General features: G+C 41.9%; 2 protein-coding genes across 4 annotated transcripts; both read left to right on the top strand.

The window, feature by feature from the left end:
• Nucleotides 1-1,746: 1,746 nt before the first annotated feature.
• On the top strand, nucleotides 1,747-5,922 carry LOC139368268 (uncharacterized). 2 transcript variants are annotated; one of them, XM_071106991.1, is made up of 4 exons: nucleotides 1,747-2,031; nucleotides 3,727-3,917; nucleotides 4,039-4,982; nucleotides 5,206-5,922. In XM_071106991.1, the coding sequence occupies exons 2-3, from the start codon at nucleotides 3,728-3,730 to the stop codon at nucleotides 4,980-4,982; spliced, it is 1,134 nt and encodes a 377-aa protein (XP_070963092.1). In that variant the 5' UTR covers nucleotides 1,747-2,031; nucleotide 3,727; the 3' UTR covers nucleotides 5,206-5,922. The 2 variants fall into 2 exon arrangements, with proteins under 2 accessions (XP_070963092.1, XP_070963091.1); XM_071106990.1 differs by lacking the exon at nucleotides 1,747-2,031 and having other exon boundaries at nucleotides 2,806-3,917.
• Nucleotides 5,923-8,164: 2,242 nt separating this feature from the next.
• Nucleotides 8,165-23,543, top strand: LOC139368265 (sesquipedalian-1-like). 2 transcript variants are annotated; one of them, XM_071106982.1, is made up of 4 exons: nucleotides 8,165-8,422; nucleotides 8,958-9,079; nucleotides 19,848-20,154; nucleotides 20,576-23,543. In XM_071106982.1, exons 2-4 carry the CDS (start codon nucleotides 8,999-9,001, stop codon nucleotides 21,004-21,006), a joined length of 819 nt encoding a protein of 272 aa, XP_070963083.1. In that variant the 5' UTR covers nucleotides 8,165-8,422; nucleotides 8,958-8,998; the 3' UTR covers nucleotides 21,007-23,543. The 2 variants fall into 2 exon arrangements, with proteins under 2 accessions (XP_070963083.1, XP_070963085.1); XM_071106984.1 differs by lacking the exon at nucleotides 8,165-8,422 and adding an exon at nucleotides 8,583-8,774 and having other exon boundaries at nucleotides 20,576-22,007.
• The last annotated feature ends 240 nt before the right edge of the window (nucleotides 23,544-23,783 follow it).

Genomic DNA, 23,783 nt, shown 5'->3' with positions numbered 1-23,783 from the left:
TACAGTTACACAGTCAGAGCATCCTGACCGGTTGCATCACCATCTGGTATGGTAACTGTTCGGCATCTTCATCTTTCAATCACCCATGTGGGTATATGCTCTTAAAAACCAATGAGGAGATGGCACATGTGTATTTGCTTTTAAAAACCAATGGGGAGATGGGAGAGGCAGGACTTGCAGCGTGCTGAGCGTCACAAATAGAACCAAGTTCTATTTTAGTGTCTGACCACGCTGATGCTTGCTAATGCGTGCGAGCAGCGTGGGTGCAATGATTGAATAACATGTATGTGTACACTTATTTTGCTATGCTCGCGCACGTGACATTTCCGGTCTGGTCGGCATGTAAGAGGTTCTCTGTTCTCTGCTGAGGCCAATAGGGAATGATCGGAATAACATGTGCTTCAGTATGGTTGGCTTCTTAGCGTTCATAGCCATGGTTATCAACTGTAACACAGAAATGGAATGTAAATAACATAAAATATATGTTGTTGTGGCAGCAGCAGAGAAGTACTTGGGTGTATGATATTTTACTGCAGAGGAGTTACAAAGTGTGTTGTCTTGTCCTCCCAGAATGCCGGCCTGGTGTTGGATCAGATAGGGTCAGGTAGTGGAATAGTGGTGAGGTTTTATTGGTTGTAAGGTTAGATGGTAGGGGAATTCTTCTTCCCTTCCCTTTTTGTGTCACAAAGTGTAATGAATTCACTTTCCAGAACAATAGACGCAACAGATAAATTGGGAGTCTGTGATCATCCTCACACTCCCGTACAGTAGGTGGTGGTGTATGCACCTTTCAGTTAGTTGCGATCCACCAATACAAATTTAAAGAAGAAGAAAATCTGTGACCTGGATTTGTGATGCTCGTTATTTGGTGCGACGCAGACAGGGTGGTGTGAGTGGTGAAACAGAAGAGTCATTGTCTGTCCTTTTGAGTTTTGATGTTGAGTCTTTGCCCGACAAAGTGATGTAAGGATATATAAGTTATCCCGTACAAGCTTTTGTGCCTAATACATTATGTTGTTACAGGTGTTAAGCTCATGGGCATTGTGGCAGCAGTCTGTAGGAGGGAGTTTTCTAGGTGTGAGAAGTGTGCAGAAGGGCATGAGACAAAAGAATGTGTAGCATTGGGGAAAGTAATGGTATATGTTAATTGCAGGGGTGCTCATGTGGCTGTGGATCAGAAATGTCCGGTGCAAGAGAGGCAGGTTGAGGTTTCCAGGGTTAGAGTAGTGCAGAAGTTGTCATATGCTGAGCCAGTGAAGAAAGAAGAGGAAGATGGGTCAAGGGGAGGGATCCTGAGAGGAGTGGTGTGAGTAGTAGAGCTGAACCAGTACAGAGGGATAGGCCAAAAAAAGTTATGTTTCAGTAAGATTGGATTTTTTTCATTTATAGCAATGGTTATTAACTGTACTGCAGGGATGGAACGTCAGTTACAGAAAAATGGTGGTGACCGCTGCAGAGAGGTATTTGGGTGTGCGAAATGTGATGTCAGAAGAGTTACAGGGTGGTAGTGTCCCATCCTTTCAGGCTGTTGGCCTGAGGTAGGACTAAATAGATTTAAATAGTGGAGTGGGTTTTTAGTAAGTGTAGAGAATTTGTTTTTTTTTAAAGAAATAAAAAAAAGTTTAAGGGAGTTGTACTCCAGTCTAGTAGGTGGTGGTAATGCAACCTTTTTTGGATGACAACCGCTTTTCAACCTCATCGAAGAATATCCGTGACCTGGAAGTACTTCTTTATTCCTGCCTGCTTCACAGCGGGCGTCACATTTAGAGGCTGCTGCGTGTTTTTTTTCTACCAAAACATGAACCTTAGTTCAATTAGTTAACCTGTATTCATACGAGGATTATTTCGTTTACAATGTACATTTTATCAACATTACTTTAAAAAGTTGTAAGCCAAAGGTTGGACACGTTTTTTTTTCTGGCGACTGTGGTGTACTGTGCTAACTAACGCGTTTGCTGGCTAGCCCATTCCCCATACAAACTTGTCTGTTGTTTTGGACACCTAGAAGGGCGGATAAGGGTCAACAAAGAGGTATCTATTGTTTGACTTTTTTTGTGTAAACTTGAGTGTCATACACAAAGTGTATCCCACTCACTGGCTGGGTTTCCAACACTAGAGTGTGTTGTCACGATACCAGAATTTCTTTCGATACCAGGTTTAGTAACTCGATACCATGGCACTTGATCCAGACGGATAACTCCGCTAACGTTACTGCTCTGTTTTATCGTTGGATACCTTTTGAGTTCAATATCATTACATTTTAAATTTGATGTCAACATTTTTCATAGACAGCCATGTATGCATCAATTAATAAATTGTACAATCATAATTAATTTGACTGTTTTTACCAATGTAACTACATAATGGTAATCATTTATTTGAATGGTAAATCTCTATTGGTAAACATGGTAAATCAAGATGGCCTAGGCGGCCTATTCACAATACAAGTGTAAGCATATTCAATGAGTAAGTGCATACATTGAGTTATTGTGGTTGTTTTCACTATTCAAATCCAATTGTATTTGTCACATGTGCCGAATAAAAGTGTAGACCTTACAGTGAAATGCTTACTTACAAGCCCATAACCAACAATGCAGTTTTAAGAAAATACTTTTAAATTATTTATTGTGGCTACAGATGACAATCTGTTTTCCTCATTAATCTACTGCACATCTATCACTCGTGTTTAATTGCTAAATTGTAATTACTTTGCCACTATGGCCTATTTATTGCCTTACCTCCCTAATCTTGCCTCATTTGCACACACTGTATATAGATTTTTTTTCTTCTATTGTGTTATTGACTGTACGTTTGTTTATTCCATGTGCAACTCTGTTGTTTGTGTCACACTGCTTTGCTTTATCTTGGCCAGGTCGCAATTGTAAATGAGAACTTGTTCTCACCTGGCCTACCTGGTTGAATAAAGGTGGAGAGAAAAAATAGAAAAAAAATGTCCATATAGTCTGAGGGAGACGTTACAGAAGGTGGGAAAGTAGCTTTGGATGTGATGCAGAGACGATTAAGTGAATTAATAACGTTTTTGGTGACACAGCTTTGAAATCAGCATATTTTGCATAATGATTTGCATTATATCACAAAGTGCTAGGGTTGTGAATTGTTTGATGTTAGCTTCAGCTGTAAGCTAGCAACGAAAGTTAACCTACAATTACAACTGGAAGCTACCGGTATCATCTTGCATTGTATTAGGATTCTAGCCTGTATGGACATTGTTTTGTGAACAGTTTCAACATTTCTACATGCCGTGTTGCATTATTCAAGTTTGGTAACTTCTGTGCAGCATGAGTGGGGAGCTAGCAATGAGTAAATGGAGCAGGTAAGAGGCATGAACGGTGCGCTCACTGCAGAATGGGACATCGGCTGTGCTGATAGACTTCATCTTCTCAATCATTATACGACGTGAGACACATTTGACAGAAGTACAGAAAGTAACAAATTCTAGTGCCGAACCGTTTTTCCATGTTCTAGTATCGAAGTTTCAGTATACTGTGCAACCCTACAGAGGGTGACCAACCAATGAGCATTCTCATTGGTTGAGCATTCTGTTCGAATTGGGTAAGCTGCTCAATATGTCATTCAATAACAGTCAAACCCTCCTATCAATATCTAGTGGCAGGTGAATTGACACTGCACTGTTTGCTTATCATGAAAGTAATGCAATAGTTTTTGGTCCAGACCAGCAGACTCCTCTGTTTATGTTCCTTTCAGGATGTCCAAAATTGAGCGTCTGAATGCCCGTGTGGCGAAGCTGCTGACGGTGGCAGTGCATGAGGTTCTGGAGGTGGTGAAAGAGACTGTGTCTGAGTACCAGGAGAAAACAGCCAGAACTCAAAGAGAGAATGAGAGTCTGAGGAGAAGACTGCAGGAAATGCAGGACAAGATGAAGAGAGAGAACATAGGTGAGTCAGGATAGTGTCTCAGTGGTGGTGGTGGTGGGTGGCTGGCCAACATAATCAAATCAATAAGATGCCATTTTCTGCCGCTTGCTCAAGTTCACCCTTTCACTGTTTTGTTTTGCAGCTGCTCAACTTGCAACATTTCCTGAGACTGGTGGCCGTGGAAGAGCGGCCATCGAGAAACCGTCAGAGCAGGGTTGGAGCCCTAGTCTGAGGCAGGACAGCCCAGAGCCCACGCAGGTAGATGAGAAACCAGCGCTCACTTTCGAACAGACTGTGAGACTAAGGCAGGAGGAGGAGGAGTACAATGCACTGGAGCTGGATCAAACAGCACACTATGAGACAGAGTGTAACTTTACCTTAACCTTACCCGGGCATCACGAGGAGGTGGCACGGCAATCAGATGAAGCCGTTTCGGTCCACGTGCCTCAGGGTGTGAAAAATGACTCGCACTCAGACTTGAATAGCACTTCACAGGGAAACACCCAGCTTGGCATCAATCTGACTGTTATCAAGACGGAACCCGAGCCCACCGAGTGCTCAGCACCCGAACCTTTGACTATCCCGGAGACCTTTGATTGTGTCGATTTAAGCTGCAATTCCACACGCTACGACCCAACAACGAATGCTCACAAGTCTCATGTGAGCACTGGACCATATAACGAACTTGTATTCGTCCACTCGAGTCACAACAGCGTCGGGAGGAGGTTTGGGTTTGGGAAAAACAGCAGGGACGGGAGGAAACATCATAGGCAACACTTCAGGAGGGATGAGCCGCACAGCTGCTTTGTGTGCGGCAAGACGTTCAGCCGGGTGGGGAACCTGCGTATCCACCAGCGCTGTCACACGGGCGAGAAACCCTACTGCTGCCTTCAGTGCGGCCGGTGTTTCAGTCAGGCCGGGGACCTCAAAAAGCACAAAAGAGTCCACACGGGGGAGAAGCCATACTATTGCGGCCAGTGCGGCAAGAGCTTCAGCCGTGGGGAGAACCTAAAGAGGCATCAGAAGATCCACATCGGAGAGACCTTACACCTGCAGCAGGCATGGAGAGATCAACAGTCAAACTAGGCGTTCAAGGGGCGGCAGGGTAGCCTAGTGGTTAGAGCGTTGGACTAGTAACCGGAAGGTTGCAAGTTCAAACCCCCGAGCTGACAAGGTACAAATCTGTCGTTCTGCCCCTGAACAGGCAGTTAACCCACTGTTCCTAGGCCGTCATTGAAAATAAGAATTTGTTCTTAACTGACTTGCCTAGTAAAATAAAGGTAAAATAAAAATAAAACAGTCAAACTAGGCGTTCAAAGCAATTTTTTTTTTAAACTATATAAATGCACATACAGTGCATATGAATGAATGCACATGCAGTGCGTGGTACTGAAATTAACATGAGATATGCAGTGCTGAAAAAGTAAAGTGACTGGGTCATACTCATGGGTGGATTGGCTGTATTATTCAGGTTATCGATTTAGTCAATGGGTAACATGTATTTTGACCATTAGTGGATGGCATACCTTTGATCCACTGGAGTGTTCATTATTCAATAGGCAAACCTCTTATCACTGGCTTTTGAATAAGAGAGTGCTGTGTAAGCAACAAAATAATGTTTTGTACACTGAAACATGTATCTCCTCTGTACACATACAGGAAAGACTTGGATGTTGTGTGACAAATCGAGCATTACAACATTGTGTTCATGATGATTAAAGAGAGAAGTGAGCAAACGGAGGACTTGGGTCAGGACTCTCTTTCTACTTGTCAGAACAAAGAAATATAATTAATTGAACAGGCTTGCAACTTCTAATGCAGAGGAGTAGGCAACCCCGGTCCTGTAGTGCCTAAGGCATGTAATATTTTTGTTTTAACCTACCTGGAAGCCCGGAGTGGGATACCAAAGATTATGGATATACTGACATGTCTTTCCACCCTAATAATGGAAGTCGTTCACAAAGCAGCACGGTGGGCTGTCTAGCTCCTGCCTATCCTTTTGAATTGGTGGATACAGCTCATTATTGTAATCTATTTTTGAATATTCGATTTGGTTTGTTGACATCAACGGCCAGTATTCAATGGAGAGAGATGCTATGCTACTAGCCTCATGACATGAATATGCTTGATTAAAAACATGTCAGTATTATGAAACTTCTTGCTTGGTGGGCGAAACAATGAAAAAACAACTCCTGCTAGAGAGAGAGATTTTCCTCCGATTTGGGCGTCTCTTCCTCTTCGGATATAACTACGAATGAAGCTGGATTGACTCATGGTTTTCTTAAACTAGTCAGGGGTGTAATCATTACGCTGTTTCTGTTTTGCAAACGGAAAACTCAAGACTTCCTATTCAACCAATTCCTGTAGGTCCCGCCCCGTTTTGTTTGCTTCCGTTTGGTTCTTACGCTAGATGGTTTCCGTAATGACGGTGGATATTGATCGCCTGCCTACTGTTAACCCTAGACGGTTTATAACTGCGGCTGCATGTCGAACTCTTCATTGAGAATGCCGAAACAGATACATTTTCATTTGTGCCGAAATTAAATTAAGGTTAGCTTGCAAATTCAGCAGGCTATGGTGTGAAAAGTCTTAGAAGTGCGGTCTTTATTTTATTATCGTTAATGCCGGTTTTGGTGTGCGTATTAATGCACGAGCACCTTTCCCCCCTCTCCTATCGATACAATGCGATACAATAATTGTATTAATTCATACAAAAGGTTATACCGTGTGACATTTTAAATGCATTCTGTCATTACTACATTTGATAGGTATTAACATAACGATTTAACACAAACATTGGATTAGAATATTTAATCCGTAATTTTCCTCAAATGAAGCAACCTTTCAGAATAAATGGCGTTCGTCTGACCCGGAGCAGGCTAGTATAGGGCTCAGGTGTGTTGAGTTGAGTCAATAATTGAACCGATCAATTAGCTCAGTTGGTCTGGTGGCTAGTTGGGACAAAACAGGAACAGGGTTATTTTAGTGTTCATCTCAGAATGTCATGCTCTAACGTTATAGTCATAATGATAGGCCTACCTCATGTTACAAAATAGCACTAGTCTTAGAGTGGGGAATTGTGCAACGCTTAGGCTGTGTTTACACAGGCAGCCCAATTATGTTATTTTGCTCAAATAGTGGAAAAAAAATCAACATTGGACTGCCTGTGTAAACACAGCCTTATGGTGTTTGGTGGTCAGTCACTACTCAGACAATGAAATGGACACATGATAAGCATTTGCCTTTACTTTATTACAAACTCGTGAGGATAGTACATTGCATTTATCACTGCATGGAATTAATTCCCATGACTTTCTGCAATCAACAACATAAGCAGTTTCATCTAAGTAACTTCCATTGTGTGCATTTGAGGCAATTGCAACACTTTCAGAAACTATCACAAATCATTAACTTAATTGTACAGTTCAAAGGATAAACACCTAGTATGATTTCATAGGCTACAACAAGATTGTATGGGGGTTGATGAGATTTGCATAAACCAACAGAGAAGACAATGGGGTATACATCCCCATGACAAAGGAGTCCCTTATCAACATGACCTCAGATCTAGTGTGACCTGACATTGTGAATACAGTTCATTCAATCCAATGCTGGCTTCAGTGGAGAAAAAATTACCCAATGGTCATACTTGAGTGAAAGTAAAGATGCCTTAATAAAATAAAATGACTCAAGTAAAGTGAGTCACCCAGTAAAATACTACTTGAGTAAAAGTATCTGGTTTTAAAATGTACTTATGTGTGATGGTGGAGAAAGTACTCAATTGTCACACTTGAGTAAAAGTAATACATCAAATTTAAGCAAACCAGATTGCAACATTTAATTTTTTACAAACAGACAAGGACACACTTCCAACACACACTTTACAAGCCCAATATTTGTGTTTAGTGATTGCGCCAGATCTGAAGCAGTAGGGATGACCGCATTATATTGATAGGTGTGTGAATTGGTCCATATTGCTGTCCTGCCAGAGCATTCAAAATGTAAGAGGTACTTTTGGGTAGAAGGGAAATTGTATGGGAGTAAAAAGTATATATTTTCGTTAGAAATGTAGTGGAGTAAAAGTTGTAAAAAAATACATATAGTAAAGTATAGATACCCCAAAAAACGACTTAAGAAGTACTTCAAAGTATTTTTACTTATTAAGAACTTTACACCACTGGCTTTATCAGCATACAGTTGAGGGGCGTGGGCCCATGTTACCTATGAGGCGCTGACGTGGACGATGTGCTCATTTGAGCGCTCACCTTAGTTACCAGGAAGTGTTTGACAACACCCAGGGAGCTGGTGGGACGGTTTTGTCTAGAAGGGATACAGTTTATGTCACAATGGACTTTTCGTAGCAGGTTAGGATAATTAACGTAACAGATTATGAGAAGTAGGTTAAGGTTAAGAAAAGGGTTAGGGTTAGCTAAAATGCAACATTTTATTTTTTACATCAATTTGACAACAACTGTATCCTCTCTAGCCAATACCTGGTGAGCCTTCACACGTTATTCTACAGAGAGGTAAGTAACAACCCCATTTACCCTTTGCTCTTTTACTAGGCATACACATGTGTTCCTCTCGATGAAGAGAGGTAGCCTACGACTTTTTAGCCCAATGATATTACCAAACTTCAATTTGCCTTTATTTTACAAATGCGGAAGCAGATACGTTAAGGGGATTTCTCATGATGAACGCTACAGTAGCCTATGCGTTTTTGTTTTACGGATCCCCTTAGCTGCAACAAAGTATTACAATTGTATATAATAATTACGGATTGTGAACGGTAGCTAAACAATCGACCGAATTAATTTGCGCATATTGAATGAGCCTAATATTTGTAAAGATGCGTAATTTCACCATCACAGCAATGAAGTATGCAAACGTTGTATTACTATCTCAAAGTTCAAACGCATATGGCGTTAAATCATTAGACAACCAAAATCATTTGATAATTAATAAACATTTGAATATTTTTTTCCAAGGTAAACTCTGCAGTGAGAGAATGTGCTTCAGTGATGTGGTGGGTGCCCTACTAACTTCCTTGTTCTTATGTAGCCCAACTCCAGCTACTCCTATGGTAAAAGCATGGTGTTGAGATGAAGATTACCGGGAAGATCCTCACTCATTTTCAGTCGTGCAGCTCACCCGTCGACAAAGAAGGATACCTGTATAAAAAGGTAACCCGATAACACGCCTTTCTGCATGTCTTGCAGACTAACTTGTATATTCTATAATTTCAGCTATCACAATCATTTGCTTGTCATCCTTGCCTTTTAATTGCAGATTGACTAAATTAGGTGTATCAAATGCCCATTCAAAGCCAATGGTGAAGTCAGGGCAAAACGAAGTGACTTAATTTATTTTAATTTGATTTAACCTTTTATTTAACTAGGCAAGTCAGTTAAGAACAAATTCTTATTTACAATGACTGCCTACCAAAAGGCTAAAGGCCTCCTGTGGCGACGGGGCCTGGGATTAGAAAAAATAAAATAAATACAATATAAATATAGGACAAAACACACATCACAACAAGAGAGACAACACTACATAGAGACCTAAGACAACAACATAGTAAGGCAGCAACACATAACAACAACATGGTTGCAACTTAACATGGTAGCAGCACAAAACATGGTACAAACATTATTGGGCACAGACAACAGCACAAAGACCAAGAAGGTAGAGACAACAATACATCACACAAAGCAGACACAACTGTCAGTAAGAGTGTCCATAATTGAGTATTTGAATGAAGAGATTGAGATAAAACGGTCCAGTTTGAGTGTTTGTTGCAGCTCGTTCCAGTCGCAGCTGCAGCAAACTGAAAAGAGGAGTGACCCAGGGATGTGTGTTTTGGGGACCTTTAACATAATGTGACTGGCAGAACGGGTGTATGTAGAGGATGAGGACTGCAGTAGCTATCTCAAATAGGGGGGAGTGATGCATAAGAGGGTTTTATAAATAAGCATCAACCAGTGGGTCTTGCGACGGGTATACAGAGATGACTTGTTTACAGAGGAGCAGGGAGTGCAGTGATGTGTCCTATAAGGAGCATTGGTGGCAAATCTGATGGCCGAATGGTAAAGAACATCTAGCCGCTCGAGAGCACCCTTACCTGCCCATCTATAAATTATGTCTCCGTAATCTAGCATGGGTAGGATGATCATGTGAATCAGGGTTAGTTTGGCAGCTGGGGTGATAGAGGAAACCAAGTCTAGATTTAACTTTAGGTAGCTGCCAAAAATATAGGAAACGCCATGACTTAATATGGCGTTGGGCCAGCACGAGCCAGAAAATCTTCAATGCACCGTGGCATAGATTCCACAAGTGTCTCAAACTCTTACTCTTACATCATTTGGTGTTTTGTTGATGGTGGTGGAAACCGCGTCTCGGGCGCCACTCCAGAATCTCCCATAAGTGTTAAATTGGGTTGAGATCTGGTGACAGAGACGACCATGGCATATGGTTTACATCGCTTTCATGCTCATCAAACCATTCAGTGACCACTCAAGCCCTGTGGATAGGGGCATTTTCATCCTATGGGAGCATAGCCATGGTAGCCAAAATAATGGCCTGCCCTGCATTTCTATACATGACCCTAAGCATGATGAAATGTTAGGGCAGGTGTGCTCAGAGATGGAAAACAATGGAATATGATAGCACATCAGGAGAAGATGAGGGCACACTGATTAAGGAAGGATGGCAGAGGGGGATGTGGAATATGAATCGGATAGCAGTGGAAATAAGGAAGAATGGACCTCTGTCCAAAATAATGGGAAAAGAAGCAAAGTTAGGATTGGAAAGAAGACTCCTAATGTTGAGAATACCTCATATCTGTTGTGAGTCTGGTTTCTGGGAAATTTGGGGACTGAATTGTCAAATCCGTTAGAAGTATTTAAGATGGTAGAGAGAGGTGTGGAGTCGGTGGGGGTCACGAGGAGTGGGCTGGTCTTGATTTGTTTGTGCGTTTCTGCTGAACAGAGGAAGCATGTGTTGGGTATCAGGCAAATTGATGGCCATGCAGAGCTAAGGAGAAGAGAAACTGTCAAGGGAGTAATTTCTGGAGTCTCGGAGGGAGTGGGCATCGAGGCGCTGATGAGTGTTCCTGTAGTGGTTGATGCATGGAGGATGAATTATTGGCTCAATGGCAAGAAAGAAGAGCTTGTCTATTCTTGTTTTTTTTATGTGGAGTCCCTCCCGACCTGAGTGAAGCTGGGGTATGTGCACTTTTCTGTAAGAGCTTTTATTTCCAGGCAGTTGCAGTGTAAACTGTGTAGAATGTTTGGACATGTAGAGTGTCTGCAGGTGGAGGAATCCAAGATGTAGAAGTTGTGGAAAAGAAGCTCATGGTGATTTTTTTTTTTTTTTTTTTTTTTGAAGAAGAAGCTGTGAAGTGTTGCAACTGTGGTGGAAAGCATGTAGTATATTTTTGGAGTGCCTGACGAGGTCGAAAAATAATGAAGTTGCCAAAGTCAGGGTCATCCAGAGCATTTCATATGCAGAGGCTGTCAAACGGGTGGAGGGAACTCAAGGTACTCCTAAGGACTCCATGGTGTTGGGTAGGCCTTCAATGCAGACTGCAGCGTTCGTTGGCTTCTACCGGCAGGATCCAAGGATGTTACATGTAAAGAAGGTGGACTTTGATTTTTTTTTTTTATGTAACAGTGATCATTGGCACGGCTAAAGTGGAGGGAAAGTCCAAGAAGATGGACATTATTGGGGCTGCAGCAGAGTGGTTCCTGGAACTAAAAGATTTATCAGGGAAGGAGTTGCATGAGACGCTTTCACAAGCAGTGATGCCAGAGAGGAAGAGGCGACGCGAGAGGGATAACTGTGTCCACAATCTGTCTTCTCCAGCAGGTGGCTTTTTTTCACTCACGAAGCAAGGACTTTTTGTATGGAGGTCAGTGTCGAATTATATATACGTGTGGTTTATTTGATCAAATAGAAGTTTCGTAATGATTAGGTTGTTAAGAGTGTATTGATCTAAGTCGGACACGTGACATCCTGGTAACTTTGAGAAAAACTACTTTTATATCGGAGTTGTGCCTGGTCGTCACTAGTTGCCACAGTCATAAAGTCCACCTATTTCTACAATTTAACTTCTTAAAATGTGTTATGCCTAACCTTTAACCTTAAATTGAAACCAAAAAGCAATTTTTAAAAATATTTGTTTAATATATATATATGTTTTTACAATATAGCCAATTTGGACTTTCTGGCTGTGGTAGCTAGTGGAAACCGTTGTGCCTGTTGTTCACACGTGTCTGCCCTCTCATTGGCTAGAATGGTCCCACCTGATCTTGCCTCCTCCCAACAACCTTCCATTTTTAAAGACATTTCTTTTCATTGTTAGTGGCCATTATTCACCTTTATTTAACCAAGTAGGCCAGTTGAGAACAAGTTATCATTTACAACTGTGACCTGGCTAAGATAAAGCAAAGCAGTGCGACGACAACAACAACACAGAGTTACACATAAACAAATGCACAGCCAATAACACAATATAAAAATCTATGTACAGTGTGTGCAGATGTAGGGAGGTAAGGCAATAAATAGGCCATAGAGGCAAAATAATTACAACTTAGCATTAACACTGGAGTGATCAATGTGCAGATGATGATCAAGTAGAGATACTGGGGTGCAAAAGAGCAAGAGTATAGATAACAATATGGGGATGAGGCAGTTGGCTGTGCTGTGTACAGGTGCAGTGATCGGTTAGCTGCTCTGGAAGCTGATGCTTAAAGTTAGAGAGGGTGATATAAGACTCCAGCTTCAGTGATTTTTGCAATTGGTTCCAGTCATTGGCAGCAGAGAACTGGAAAGAAAGGCGGCCAAAGGAAGTTTGGCTTTGGGGATGACCAGTGAAATATACCTGCTGGAGCGTATGCTACATGTGGGTGTTGCTATTTGTACCAGTGATCTGAGGTAAGATGGGGTTTTACTTAGCATAGACTTATAGATGACCTGGAGCCAGTGGGTTTGGCAATGAGTATGTAGTGAGGGCCAGCCAACGAGAGCATACAGGTCGCAGTGGTGGGTAGTGTATGGGGCTTTGGTGAAAAAACAGATGGCACTGTGATAGACTACCTCCAGTTTGCTGAGTAGAGTGTTGGGAGCTATTTTGTAAATTACATTGCCAAAGTTAAGGATCGGTAGGATAGTCAGTTTTATGAAGGGGGTGTTTGGCAGCATGAGTGAAGGAGGCTTTGTTGCAAAATAGGAAGCCCTTGGGTCTAGAGGGGGATGACCGCGGCAGCTTTCTAATCTTTGGGCATCTCAGACGATGCAAAAGAGAGGTTGAATAGGCTAGTAATAGGGGTTGCAACAATTTCAGGAGATAATTTTGGAAAGAGAGGGTCCAGATTGTCTAGCCCAGCTGATTTGTAGGGATCCAAATTTTGCAGCTCTTTCTGAACATCAGCTGTCTGGACTTGGGCATGTTTCTGCAGGGGGTATTGAGATGATGGCCGGGGTAGCCAGGTGGAAAGCATGGCAAGCCGTAGAAAAATGCTTATTGAAATGATTGATTATCGTAGATTTATCGGTGCTGACAATGTTTCCTATCTTCAGTGCAGTGGGAAGCTGGGAAGAGGTGTTCTTATTCTCTGTGGACTTTAGTGTCCCATAACGTTTTGGAATTAGTGCTACAGGATGCAAATTTCTGTTTGAAAAAGCTAGCTTTAGCTTGTGGCGAAATCTGCACGGAGCCTTCACCGTGCACTGCCACTTTAAGAGCGCATGAGCAGTAAGGAAGGAGAAAATAAAGAGAGCTTGTTCAGCTCTTTGGGGAGGGGCTCTTTGGTGGCGCGACAGTTTGATTGTGTGTGCTGTGCTGCAGAAGTTTTGTTTGTTTTCAGCGTGTGTAGTTTATAGAGTATTTAACTCAATCATCGGTGTAATCGCTCTAGGTCGTGGTTGTTTTCGTTTGGGGCCACGCCCGTTATGGATCGCATGGATTAGTAGCAACATTGTTGCGAAGCTTTAACATACAAACCAACAAACCATCGGACAGTCAGACAGTACACCTGCACGCCTGAAGACCACAGCTAAGATCTCTCTTGTTCTCTTTCTCCTTTTCTCTTCCCTCTATCGTTCCAGTGCTTTACCCTGCGACAGACTCTCTATTTTTCCAATGCACTTCCTATTGAAGTTCATTAGAGCTGGACTATTATTGCCCTGCCAGAAGTATTTGGACATTTTAGTTAAAAGGGAGGTTGCTTGCAAGTTGTGTATTATGTGAACTGTATTGAGGTGTACTAATGACATGTGGCCGAGAAGACTGTGGACATTTTTAAGGCCTTTGTTGTGTCGATGAACACCCCCCACATTCATACCCTCTGCACTCATCCACTAGAAAATAATACAGATTATTGCAAATCCTATGTTGATGACTGGGTTCATTCTTGTATGCAGTTGCTGTTGAATTGCTCTGCCATTATTAGTATTATTGTATGAGGTATTCTTGTTGGGGTTTCCCCTGTGCTGTGATGTGGGTTTTATATGGTGTGTATTCTCTTTTCTCTCCACTGGCTATCTGGTAAACAGGCTACACTCTAGGCAGTCTCTTCTGCTGATGTGTGTGGGTCTGGTAGTGGTTCTCTCTATTCTACTCTTTTCCTTTCGGCATGGTTAATACCTGCCTGGCGCCCGAACAAAAGCTTTCTTTACCCCTCTCTAATAAATACCGCTACAAGCTGTCCTAACTGACAGATTATTTTGGTTCCTGACTAACCTGAAAAGTTGCATATCGCGGGGGCTATTCAATGCTAATACAGAACGCCACAGGATGATTTTGTGCTTGTCAAGGGCAGTCAAGTCTGGGGTGAACCAAGGGCTATATCTGTTCTTCAACATTTTTTTGAATGGAGCATGCTTATTTAACTTCTTGACCATACTTGAGACGCAGACGTCTCAAGTATGCCCCTGGAAATGCAAATGTGCTACGCTAAATGCTAAATGTACTCGTTACAACTCAATCTTTGATCAAAATTCACAAGCAGGGTATTGAATTAAAGCTACACTCGTTGTGAACCTAGCCAGCAAGTCAGATTTTTAAAATGCTTTTCGGCGAAAGCATCAGAAGCTATTATCTGATAGCATGCACCCCCCAAAATGCCAGCACGACACGTAAACAACAGATTTTGCGGTAGCCGGCGCTACCCAAAACGCAGAAATAAAATATAAAACATTCATTACCTTTGACGAGCTTCTTTCTTGGCACTCCTATATGCCCCATAAACATCACTATTGGGTCTTTTTTTCGTTTAAATCGGTCCATATATACCCAAAATAGCTTTGTATGGAAGCTGTGTCATTCAGAAAAAATCATCGTTTTTAAACGCTGCGTAATTTTTTAAAATTAAAAAAGTCGACGATAAACTTTCACAAAACACTTCGAAATCCTTTTGTAATCCAACTTTAGGTATTAGTAAACGTTTATAATCTATCAAAATGATTACAGGGCGATGTCTTTTCAATAGGTCTTCACTTGCAAAACAATGGCTTCTAATATCTTCATCAACTACATCCGGGTGAAGACTGGGAAAATGGAGGTCAGATAGATGGATTTTCCAACAATTAATTCAATTGAAAATGAGGACAATGGCGCCATCGTGCGGAATTTGTATGAATTTCAGGCAGGTCGATATTAAATTCTGTTCTCTTTTAACAACTCGTGGAAGTGACTTATGGAAATTATTTTTAGCTTTCAGAGAGCAGTTTTTCTTGCGTTTTTCAATGAAACACACGATCTGTTATAGTCACAGCCGTGATTTAACCAGTTTTATAAACTTCAGAGTGTTTTCTATCCACACATACTAATCATATGCATATACTATATTCCTGGCATGAGTAGCAGGACGCTGAAAAGTTGCGCGATTTTTAACAGAATTTTCGAAAAAGGAGGGGGTAGAAGTAAGAGGTTTTAAGATGGTGAGTAAAGCACATTTAAAGAGCAACCAGGCATCCTCTACTGATGGGATGAGGTCAATATCCTTCCAGGATACCCAGGCCAGGTCGATTAGAAAGGCCTGCTCGCTGAAGTGTTTTAGGGAGTGTTTGACAGTGATGAGGGGTGGTTGTTTGACCGCGGATCCATTATGCACGCAGGCAATGATCGCTGACATCCTGGTTGAAGACAGCAGAGGTGTATTTAGAGGGCAAGTTGGTCAGGATGATATCTAAGAGGGTGCCTGCACATGGTTACGGATTTAGTGTTGTACCTGGTAGGTTCCTTGATAATTTGCGTGAGATTGAGGGCTTCTAGCTTAGATTGTAGGACGGCCGGGGCGTTAAGAATGTCCCAGTTTAGGTCACCTAAAATTACGAACTCTGAAGATAGATTGGGGGCAATCAATTCCCATATGGTGTCCAGGGCACAGCTGTGGGCTGAAGGGGGTCTATAACAAGCAGCAACGGTGAGAGAATTGCTTCTGGAAAGGTGGATTTTTAAAAGTAGAAGTTTGAATTCTTTGGGCACATACCTGGATAGGATGACAGAACTCTGCAGGCTCTCTCTGCAGTAGAGGAATGGAAAAGATGTATGTTTTTGAACGATGCACCATTCTACCTTGCTGACAATGGGGCCATACTTGCAGACATAAGCAACCATTTACATTTAAACAGTTTCTCCGGCTCAAAATGCATATCAGACAGGTGCATTAAACTTGCGGGGGGTGGATTTGACTCCACCAATAATATACCATGATGAATTTGATGGATTGGAAATGATTTCATAACAAACCCTTAATTCTGTGAGCGAACTTGTAACAAAGTACCGTCACATTTTAACATGGTAAATTCATAAGCACAAATTTTAATTATATAGAACATGACATTTTTAAAATGGTATAAAGTTTGTATTGTGAAGTGACGAGATGGCATGTGTGAGCACTAATTCTCAAAATGAGTGATAATTGGTAACGGTTATATTGGGCTCGACTTTGTGAGTTCAAAGACGACTTTGCTAGTTTTATAAACGTTGAAACTTCTGGTTTCTAGTAGGCTACAGAATTGGAGAAGGGCTGTTTCTATGAACCTGTCAGTAGGCTCAAGCTAATCAAATTGTATTTGTCACATGGGCCGAATACAACAGGTAGACCTTACAGTGAAATGCTTACTTACAAGCCCTTAACCAACAATGCAGTTTTAAGAAAATGTTTTAAAAAAGTAAGAGAAAAGTAACAAATATTTAAAGAGCAGCAGTAAAATAACAATAGCGAGGCCAATGACAGGGGGTACAGAGTCGGTGTGCGTGGGCACAGGTTAGTCAAGGTAATTGAGGTAATATGTACATGTAGGTAGAGTTATTAAAGTGACTGCATAAATACTAACAGGGAGTAGCAGCAGTGTAGAAGAGGAGAGGGGGCAATACAAATAGTCTGGGTAGCCATTTGATTTGATGTTCAGGAGTCTTATGGCTTGGTGGTAAAAGCTGTTTAGAAGCCTCTTAGACCAAGACTTGCTCTTAGACCTAGACTTGCTACTGCACAGCAAGCCTGTGTGGTAGCAAAGTCTGTGACTAGGGTGCATGGAATCCTTGACAATTTTTAGGGCCTTCCTCTGACACCACCTGGTATAGAAGTCCTGGATGGCAGGAAGCTTGGCCCCAGTGATGTACTGGGCCATACTCACTACCCTTGGTAGTGCCTTGCGGTCGGAGGCCGAGCAGTTGCCATACCAGGCAGTGATGCAACCCGTCAGGATGCTCTTGATGGTGCATCTGTATAACTTTTTGAGGATCTGAGGATCCATGCCAAATCTTTTCAGTCTCCTGAGGGGGAATAGGTTTTGCTGTGCCCTCTTCACGACTGTCTTGGTGTGTTTGGACCATAATAGTTTGTTGATGACGAGGACACCAAGGAACTTGGTTGAAACATGTAGGTATTACAGACTCGGTCAGGGAGAGGTTGAAAATGTCAGTGAAGACATATGCCAGTTAATCCGCACATGCTCTGAGTACGTGTCCTGCTAAGCCGTCTGGCCGTCTGGCCTTGTGAATGTTGACCGGTTTAAAGGTCTTGCTCACAACGGCTATGGACAGCGTGATCACAGTCGTCCGGCACAGCTGGTGCTCTCATGCATGCTTCAGTGTTGCTTGCCTCGAAGTGAGCATTAAAGGCATTTAGCTCGTCTTGTAGGCTCGCGTCACTGGGCAGCTCGTGGCTGGGTTTCCCTTTGTAGTCCGTAATAGTTTGCACGCCCTGTCATATCTGACGAGTGTCAGAGCCGGTGTAGTAGGTTCAATCTTAGTCCTGTATTGATGCATTGCCAGTTTGATGGTTCGTCTGAGGGCATAGCGGGATTTCTTATAAGCATCTGGATTAGTGTCCCGCTTCTTGAAAGCGGCAGCTCTTTGACTTTTGCTCGGTGCAGATTTTTCCTGTAATCCATGGCTTCTGGTTTGGATCTGTACCTACGGTCACTGTGGGGACGACGTCGTCGATGCACTTATTGTTGAAGCCGGTGACTGATATGGTGTACTCCTCAATGCCATTGGATGAATCCCGGAACATATTCCAGTCTGGGCTAGCAAAGGAATAAGGAATAAGGAAGATAGAATTATGGTCAGATTTTCCAAATGGAAGGTGAGGGAGAGCTTTGTATGCATCTCTGTGTGGAGTAAAGGTGGTCTAGAGTTGTTTCCTTTTTTTTCTCCCCTCTGGCTGCACATGTGACATATTGATAGAAATGAGGTAAAACGGATTTAAGTTTGACTGCATTAAAGTCCCGGGCTGCTAGGAGCGTAGCTTCTAGATGAGCATTTTCTTGTTTGCTTATGGCCTTATATAACTTGTAGAGTGCGGTCTTAGCATCATTTTTTGATGGTAAATAGACTGCTACAAAAAATATTGATAACTCCTGGTGGATATTGTGGTCTACAGCTCATTATGAGGTACCATACCTCAAGCGAGGAATACCTTAATATTAGACATCCCGCACCAGCTGTTATTGTCAAATAGAAACACACAGCCACCTGTTTCTAAATATTGAGGGGGGGAGGCAATTTACGTGCGTGGCTGACACGCATTTTGAGACGGAGAAACCGTTAAGTTAAATGGTTGCTTATGTTATCAAGTATGGCCCCAATATGGCACAGATTTATGTATTTAAATAGAAAATATGACCGGGGCAGCAGGTAGCCAGCCTAGCGGTTAGAGAGATGAGCCGGCAACAGGACGGTTGCCAGTTCGAATCCTGGGTGTGTCTGGAAAAATCTGTCTGGAAGTGAGCTGGCAACCAGAAGGCATTGGAAAACCTTCCTGGTTTTTGTGGTTGAATCTGTGTTTAAAATTCACTGCTTGACTGAGGTGCCTTACAATTATCTGTATGTGTGGGGTACAGAACTGAGGTAGTCATAAAAAAATCATGTTAAACACTTATTGCACACAGTGAGACCATGCAACTTATGTGATTTGTTAAGCACATTTTTACTCCTGACCTTATTATGAGTAGGCCAGTGACACACAATCTCAATTTAATCAATTTAAAATTCAGGCTGTAACCCAACAAAATGTGGAAAAAGTGAGGTACTTTTCTGAAGGCACTGTTTTAGGAGCGGTGGGATAAAACAGAAGTGCAATTTTTGACGGGCCATGACCCAGTGCACCCCGGTTCAGCCTAGTCGAAACCCCCTCAGTGACAATTGACCAATAAACTGCACAGGCGCACGTATTTGACTGTACATAAAGCAAACTAGTTTTTATTGGTATTTTTTATATGATAAAGATATTTTTTGATACAGTACTAATGCCAGATATGTAAAATGTTCTCTCCAGAGCACATTCATTTGTGCTAGATTTAAGGAAAATAATATTATGTACATATGTATTTTTAATTCAGAATGATTCAACTACAATAACTATTTGATACTGACATCAGACCTGTTGAACTGTGAACAACAGATTGTTTTGACAAAACATCCCATTGTACCATTATATACAGGGTGAGAGAAACACTTCCTATCAGAAGCGCTGGTTCATGCTGAAGGCAAACCTGCTCTTCTACAAGGACCGGCCCAACCACCGTGACCTGCTTGGCGTCATTGTTTTGGAGGGCTGCTCAGTGCAGCTGTGCGAGTCTGAGGAGCAGTTTGCCTTTTCGCTGGTGTGGAGCGGTGAACCGGGCCTGCGCACCTACAAGCTAGCCGCAGAGGACCAGCCCAGCCAGGAGAGCTGGATCAGGGCCCTGCTGTCGGCCAACCACGGCTACCTGGCCGCGCTGGTCATGGATCTGGAGAAACAGTACAAAGGTGAATGGGTGCAGGATTTTGTTCCATGCCAGCACTAGGCAAGCTAGATAATTGGGAGTAGATACATCAACAAGGTGTTTGCCTGGTCATGAGAGTAGCTGGAAAACAAGTGGTCAAGCTTGGTCGTTGAGAGCTAGTAGGTAAGTAACCGGATTCAACTAATCATCAAGTCTTCGATTTAGTTGGAACAAGTGTTTTAGTGCTTGGCTGGAATAAAACTCTGCACGTCCTAAATATCTACAGGATCAGGATTGGTAACCGCGTTGAAATGTACTTATGAGTTAGTGGTTCCCGCTACTTATACACGTGATGGTTTTACATATGCAAAGCACCTTCATCAATGTTCAGCTGTGTTTAATGAAAAAGTGTCCATGAATGTCCAAGCACCTTTTTTCTTAGTCACTCCTTCCTCCTTCCACAGAGGCCATGAAAGCATTTCCTGGTGACCCGTCCCAACAGTCTACACTGGCTGGCCCAAACACAGAGAGGCCAACTCAGTCGCTGATTTGGCTGAACTCTGGGACCGCGACCCTTTCACAGTACCTAGGGCCAAGTGTGGGAGCCGGGCATAGCTTTAGCACAAATGAAATGCTACAAGTTCCTCCCATTTCCTCTAAACCAACCAATAAGAGGTCTCCAAAACTCTGGCCCAAGAGAAATGCAAATGTTGTACCTATTAATGTCCCATCCCCACCCCAAGGGGAGTGGTCAGTGACTGGGTCAGGACCCAAGGTGGAATTTAGCGAACTACACGAGGACTTTGGCAAGGAGGTGAAGGAGCTGATTGCTGATTGGTTGAGACGGGGACAGAAAGATGTAATTCAGGAAGAAGACTTAATTGATTTTGGTTGATTCAGCATGGTATGTCACTATAAGCATGTAAACAGTCCATACCAAAGGAGTCTGTACCAATTGCAATAATGGATGCCAACATGAATTAATATTTGTGAATGTAAGAAAATATATAATTATTTTAAAATAAATGTTTTTTAGACAGTTTTCCTCTTCCCCAATCATTTGAATTAATATCTATGATTTAAAAGGCAATCATTTATTAAGTTGTTCTCCCCATTAGAGCCAATAAGCTACAATATTATTACATGTAATGCTGTAATAATAGTGAGTTTATGAGTTGTCTTCTTCACATTGGTTGAAATTCACTTAAGCCAGCATGATTCCAAAAATAGTCTAGTTTAGTCAACACAGCAACTCAACCCACACAAATTATGCAGAGGATATGAAACGCTGTTAGATGCAACCTAAAAATGAATACTGTATGGGAAATTCATTAATCTGGTGCCACTGATAACTGAGCACTCCAACACCCCGCTTGGATGTCCACAAATGTTCCTCTTTGGTGACATGAAATCACTTTTTGCTGGCACTGAGCCCCACGGGACCTTTCTGATGTCAGTACTGCTAATGTGCCAAGCGAACTAAATGGTTTGGGGTACTAATTAATATTGACCCCACCATCGAAAGCGCTCACGAACACGTAGGCTACATGTTGGTTGTTTTGCTCCACAACAGCCACAAGCTTCACAAGACTCGTCTGAAGGTAATCTGGTACCGGTTTAAAAATATATTTAAGTATTTTATTGCTCCCCCCAAAAAGGGGTTCAATATGGGTAAGAACAACAGAATATCCAGGGCCTGTATCCACAAAGCATCTCAGAAAAGGTCCTAGGAATCTTGTTGAACTGTACCCCTGCACATTGACTCGGTACCGGTACCCCCTGTATATTGCCTCGTTATTTTGTTACTTTTATTTTTTACTTTACTTACAAGCCCATAACACTCTTCCTTGAACTGCATTGTTGGTTAAGAAAATATTTACTAAATGAACTAAGTATTTCACGATAAGGTCTACCTACACCTGTTGTATTTCCGAGTGGCGCAGCAGTCTAATGCATCACTAAAGACCATGGCTCATTCCCAGGCTGCGTCACAACCGGCTGTGATCGGGAGTCCCATAGGGTGGCGCACAATTGGCCCATCTTCGCCCGGGTTAAGGGAGGGTTTGGCCGGGGTGGTAGGCCATCATTGTCATTAAGAATTTGTTCTTAACTAACTTGCCTAGTTAAATAAACATTATGAGTTAAATTTGATTTATTTTAGCTGGTAGTCACGACAGTTTGAGGTACCGCAAAGGAAAGATTGTTATGATGCTCATTGACATAGTTGCAAATAATGGGGAATAACTAATCACGGTGAATGTGACTACAACATCTGTTGCAATGGTAAAACATTTGATATAATTTTTGCCTGATACGATCATTTTGCCTACTCATAATTATTGGCTAATATGTTGGCTTACATAACCTTTTTTAAAAGAGGAATTTTGACTATTAATGTTATATCAACACACTCATCACTCATATTTAACAATTCTAAATTGCTTTGACACAGTAGTCATCAAGTCACTTTCCAGTAATGTTGCATACAGCGTTGCATCTAGTGTTTGAATGGTCTATCATTTCCATCAAACACAATCTAAGTTAACATAAGCCCAATTTAGGTATCTTTTTTTAACAATGTGATGTTTCGCTCCAAAGGGATAACTCGAAATAACATGATGTAGGTTATCAAATAATTGAAAGAAAATGTTTATTTATTAGCCTAGTGGTTATATGTATTTAGGCATATGTGAAATAGACCTCCTGTGAAAGCATTGTCAAAACCTCAAGAAAAAAGTTGCATGCAAGTCTCTTGATTTATGGATTGATCATATAGAAATATCAAAACATAATTTGAACAACTCCAAAACAATTGCATGTGGTGTAGGAACCACTGACTTGCTGCTTTTTTCTAATTATCAAGACACCTGCTTGTAACGCTTAACTGGTTAGGACAGCTCATGTGGTCTCTGTCGACTAGGTGGGACTCTGAGTTAAGAGGCTTTGTGTATATCTTTTATTTTTTACCCATAACAGTAAGAGTAAAATGTCTGTGTTCTCTCAACCAATTTTCTACTCTGAGAGGCTTTGTCGATGCAGGCCCTGAGCTTTCTTGTATATCTCAGATAAACTACATGATCAAAAGGATGTGGAGACCTGTTCGACGAACATCTCGTTCCAAAATCATGGGCATGAAAATGGAGTTGGTCCCCCTTTTGCTGCTATAGCAGCCTCCACTCTACTGGGATGGCTTTCCACTAGATGTCGGAACATTTCTGCAATGACTTGCTTCCATTCAGCCACAAGAGCAGGTGAGACCTGTCATTCATGCCAGTTTTGAGACCCACATTTTAGCATAAAATATATATAAATATACATGCCTGTTTTGCATGTTATTTTGGTATTCGTACGGTCACATTTAAGTTTGCAAATAATGTAAAAAAAAAAAAAAGATGTAAAAATCATTGAATTAATAAAGCCGCATACAAACATGGTCTCTGTTTTGTTTCCTTGAGTAAGGCAGCTCCAAAATGCAGGTGTTTCAGCCGAGCTCAGTGCTTTCTGTGGTGGAGGCGAGCCAGCAGAAAATAGGAGCGTTGTGCCGTGATTGGCTCAGTGTTCTGTCACACATGGGGAAACTACGTCACCAGTCCTTAGTAATGGGAGACATCGAAAATTCTAATCCTCTGCGTCCTGCCATATAGTTACATTAGTAGTGCCCTTCCAAGAAGG

Source organism: Oncorhynchus clarkii, chromosome 16 (assembly GCF_045791955.1).
Source record: "Oncorhynchus clarkii lewisi isolate Uvic-CL-2024 chromosome 16, UVic_Ocla_1.0, whole genome shotgun sequence".
NCBI lineage: Eukaryota > Metazoa > Chordata > Actinopteri > Salmoniformes > Salmonidae > Oncorhynchus > Oncorhynchus clarkii.
This window is presented reverse-complemented; position numbering and strand designations above follow the sequence as displayed.

Coding starts and splice junctions, on each gene's coding strand:
- LOC139368268 (XM_071106991.1), top strand. CDS start 3,728: ATGTCCAAAATTGAGCGTCTGAATGCCCGTGTGGCGAAGCTGCTGACG. Junction 3,918..4,038: donor GATGAAGAGAGAGAACATAG/GTGAGTCAGGAT, acceptor TTTGTTTTGCAG/CTGCTCAACTTGCAACATTT.
- LOC139368265 (XM_071106982.1), top strand. CDS start 8,999: ATGAAGATTACCGGGAAGATCCTCACTCATTTTCAGTCGTGCAGCTCA. Junction 9,080..19,847: donor AAGGATACCTGTATAAAAAG/GTAACCCGATAA, acceptor CATTATATACAG/GGTGAGAGAAACACTTCCTA. Junction 20,155..20,575: donor TCTGGAGAAACAGTACAAAG/GTGAATGGGTGC, acceptor CTCCTTCCACAG/AGGCCATGAAAGCATTTCCT.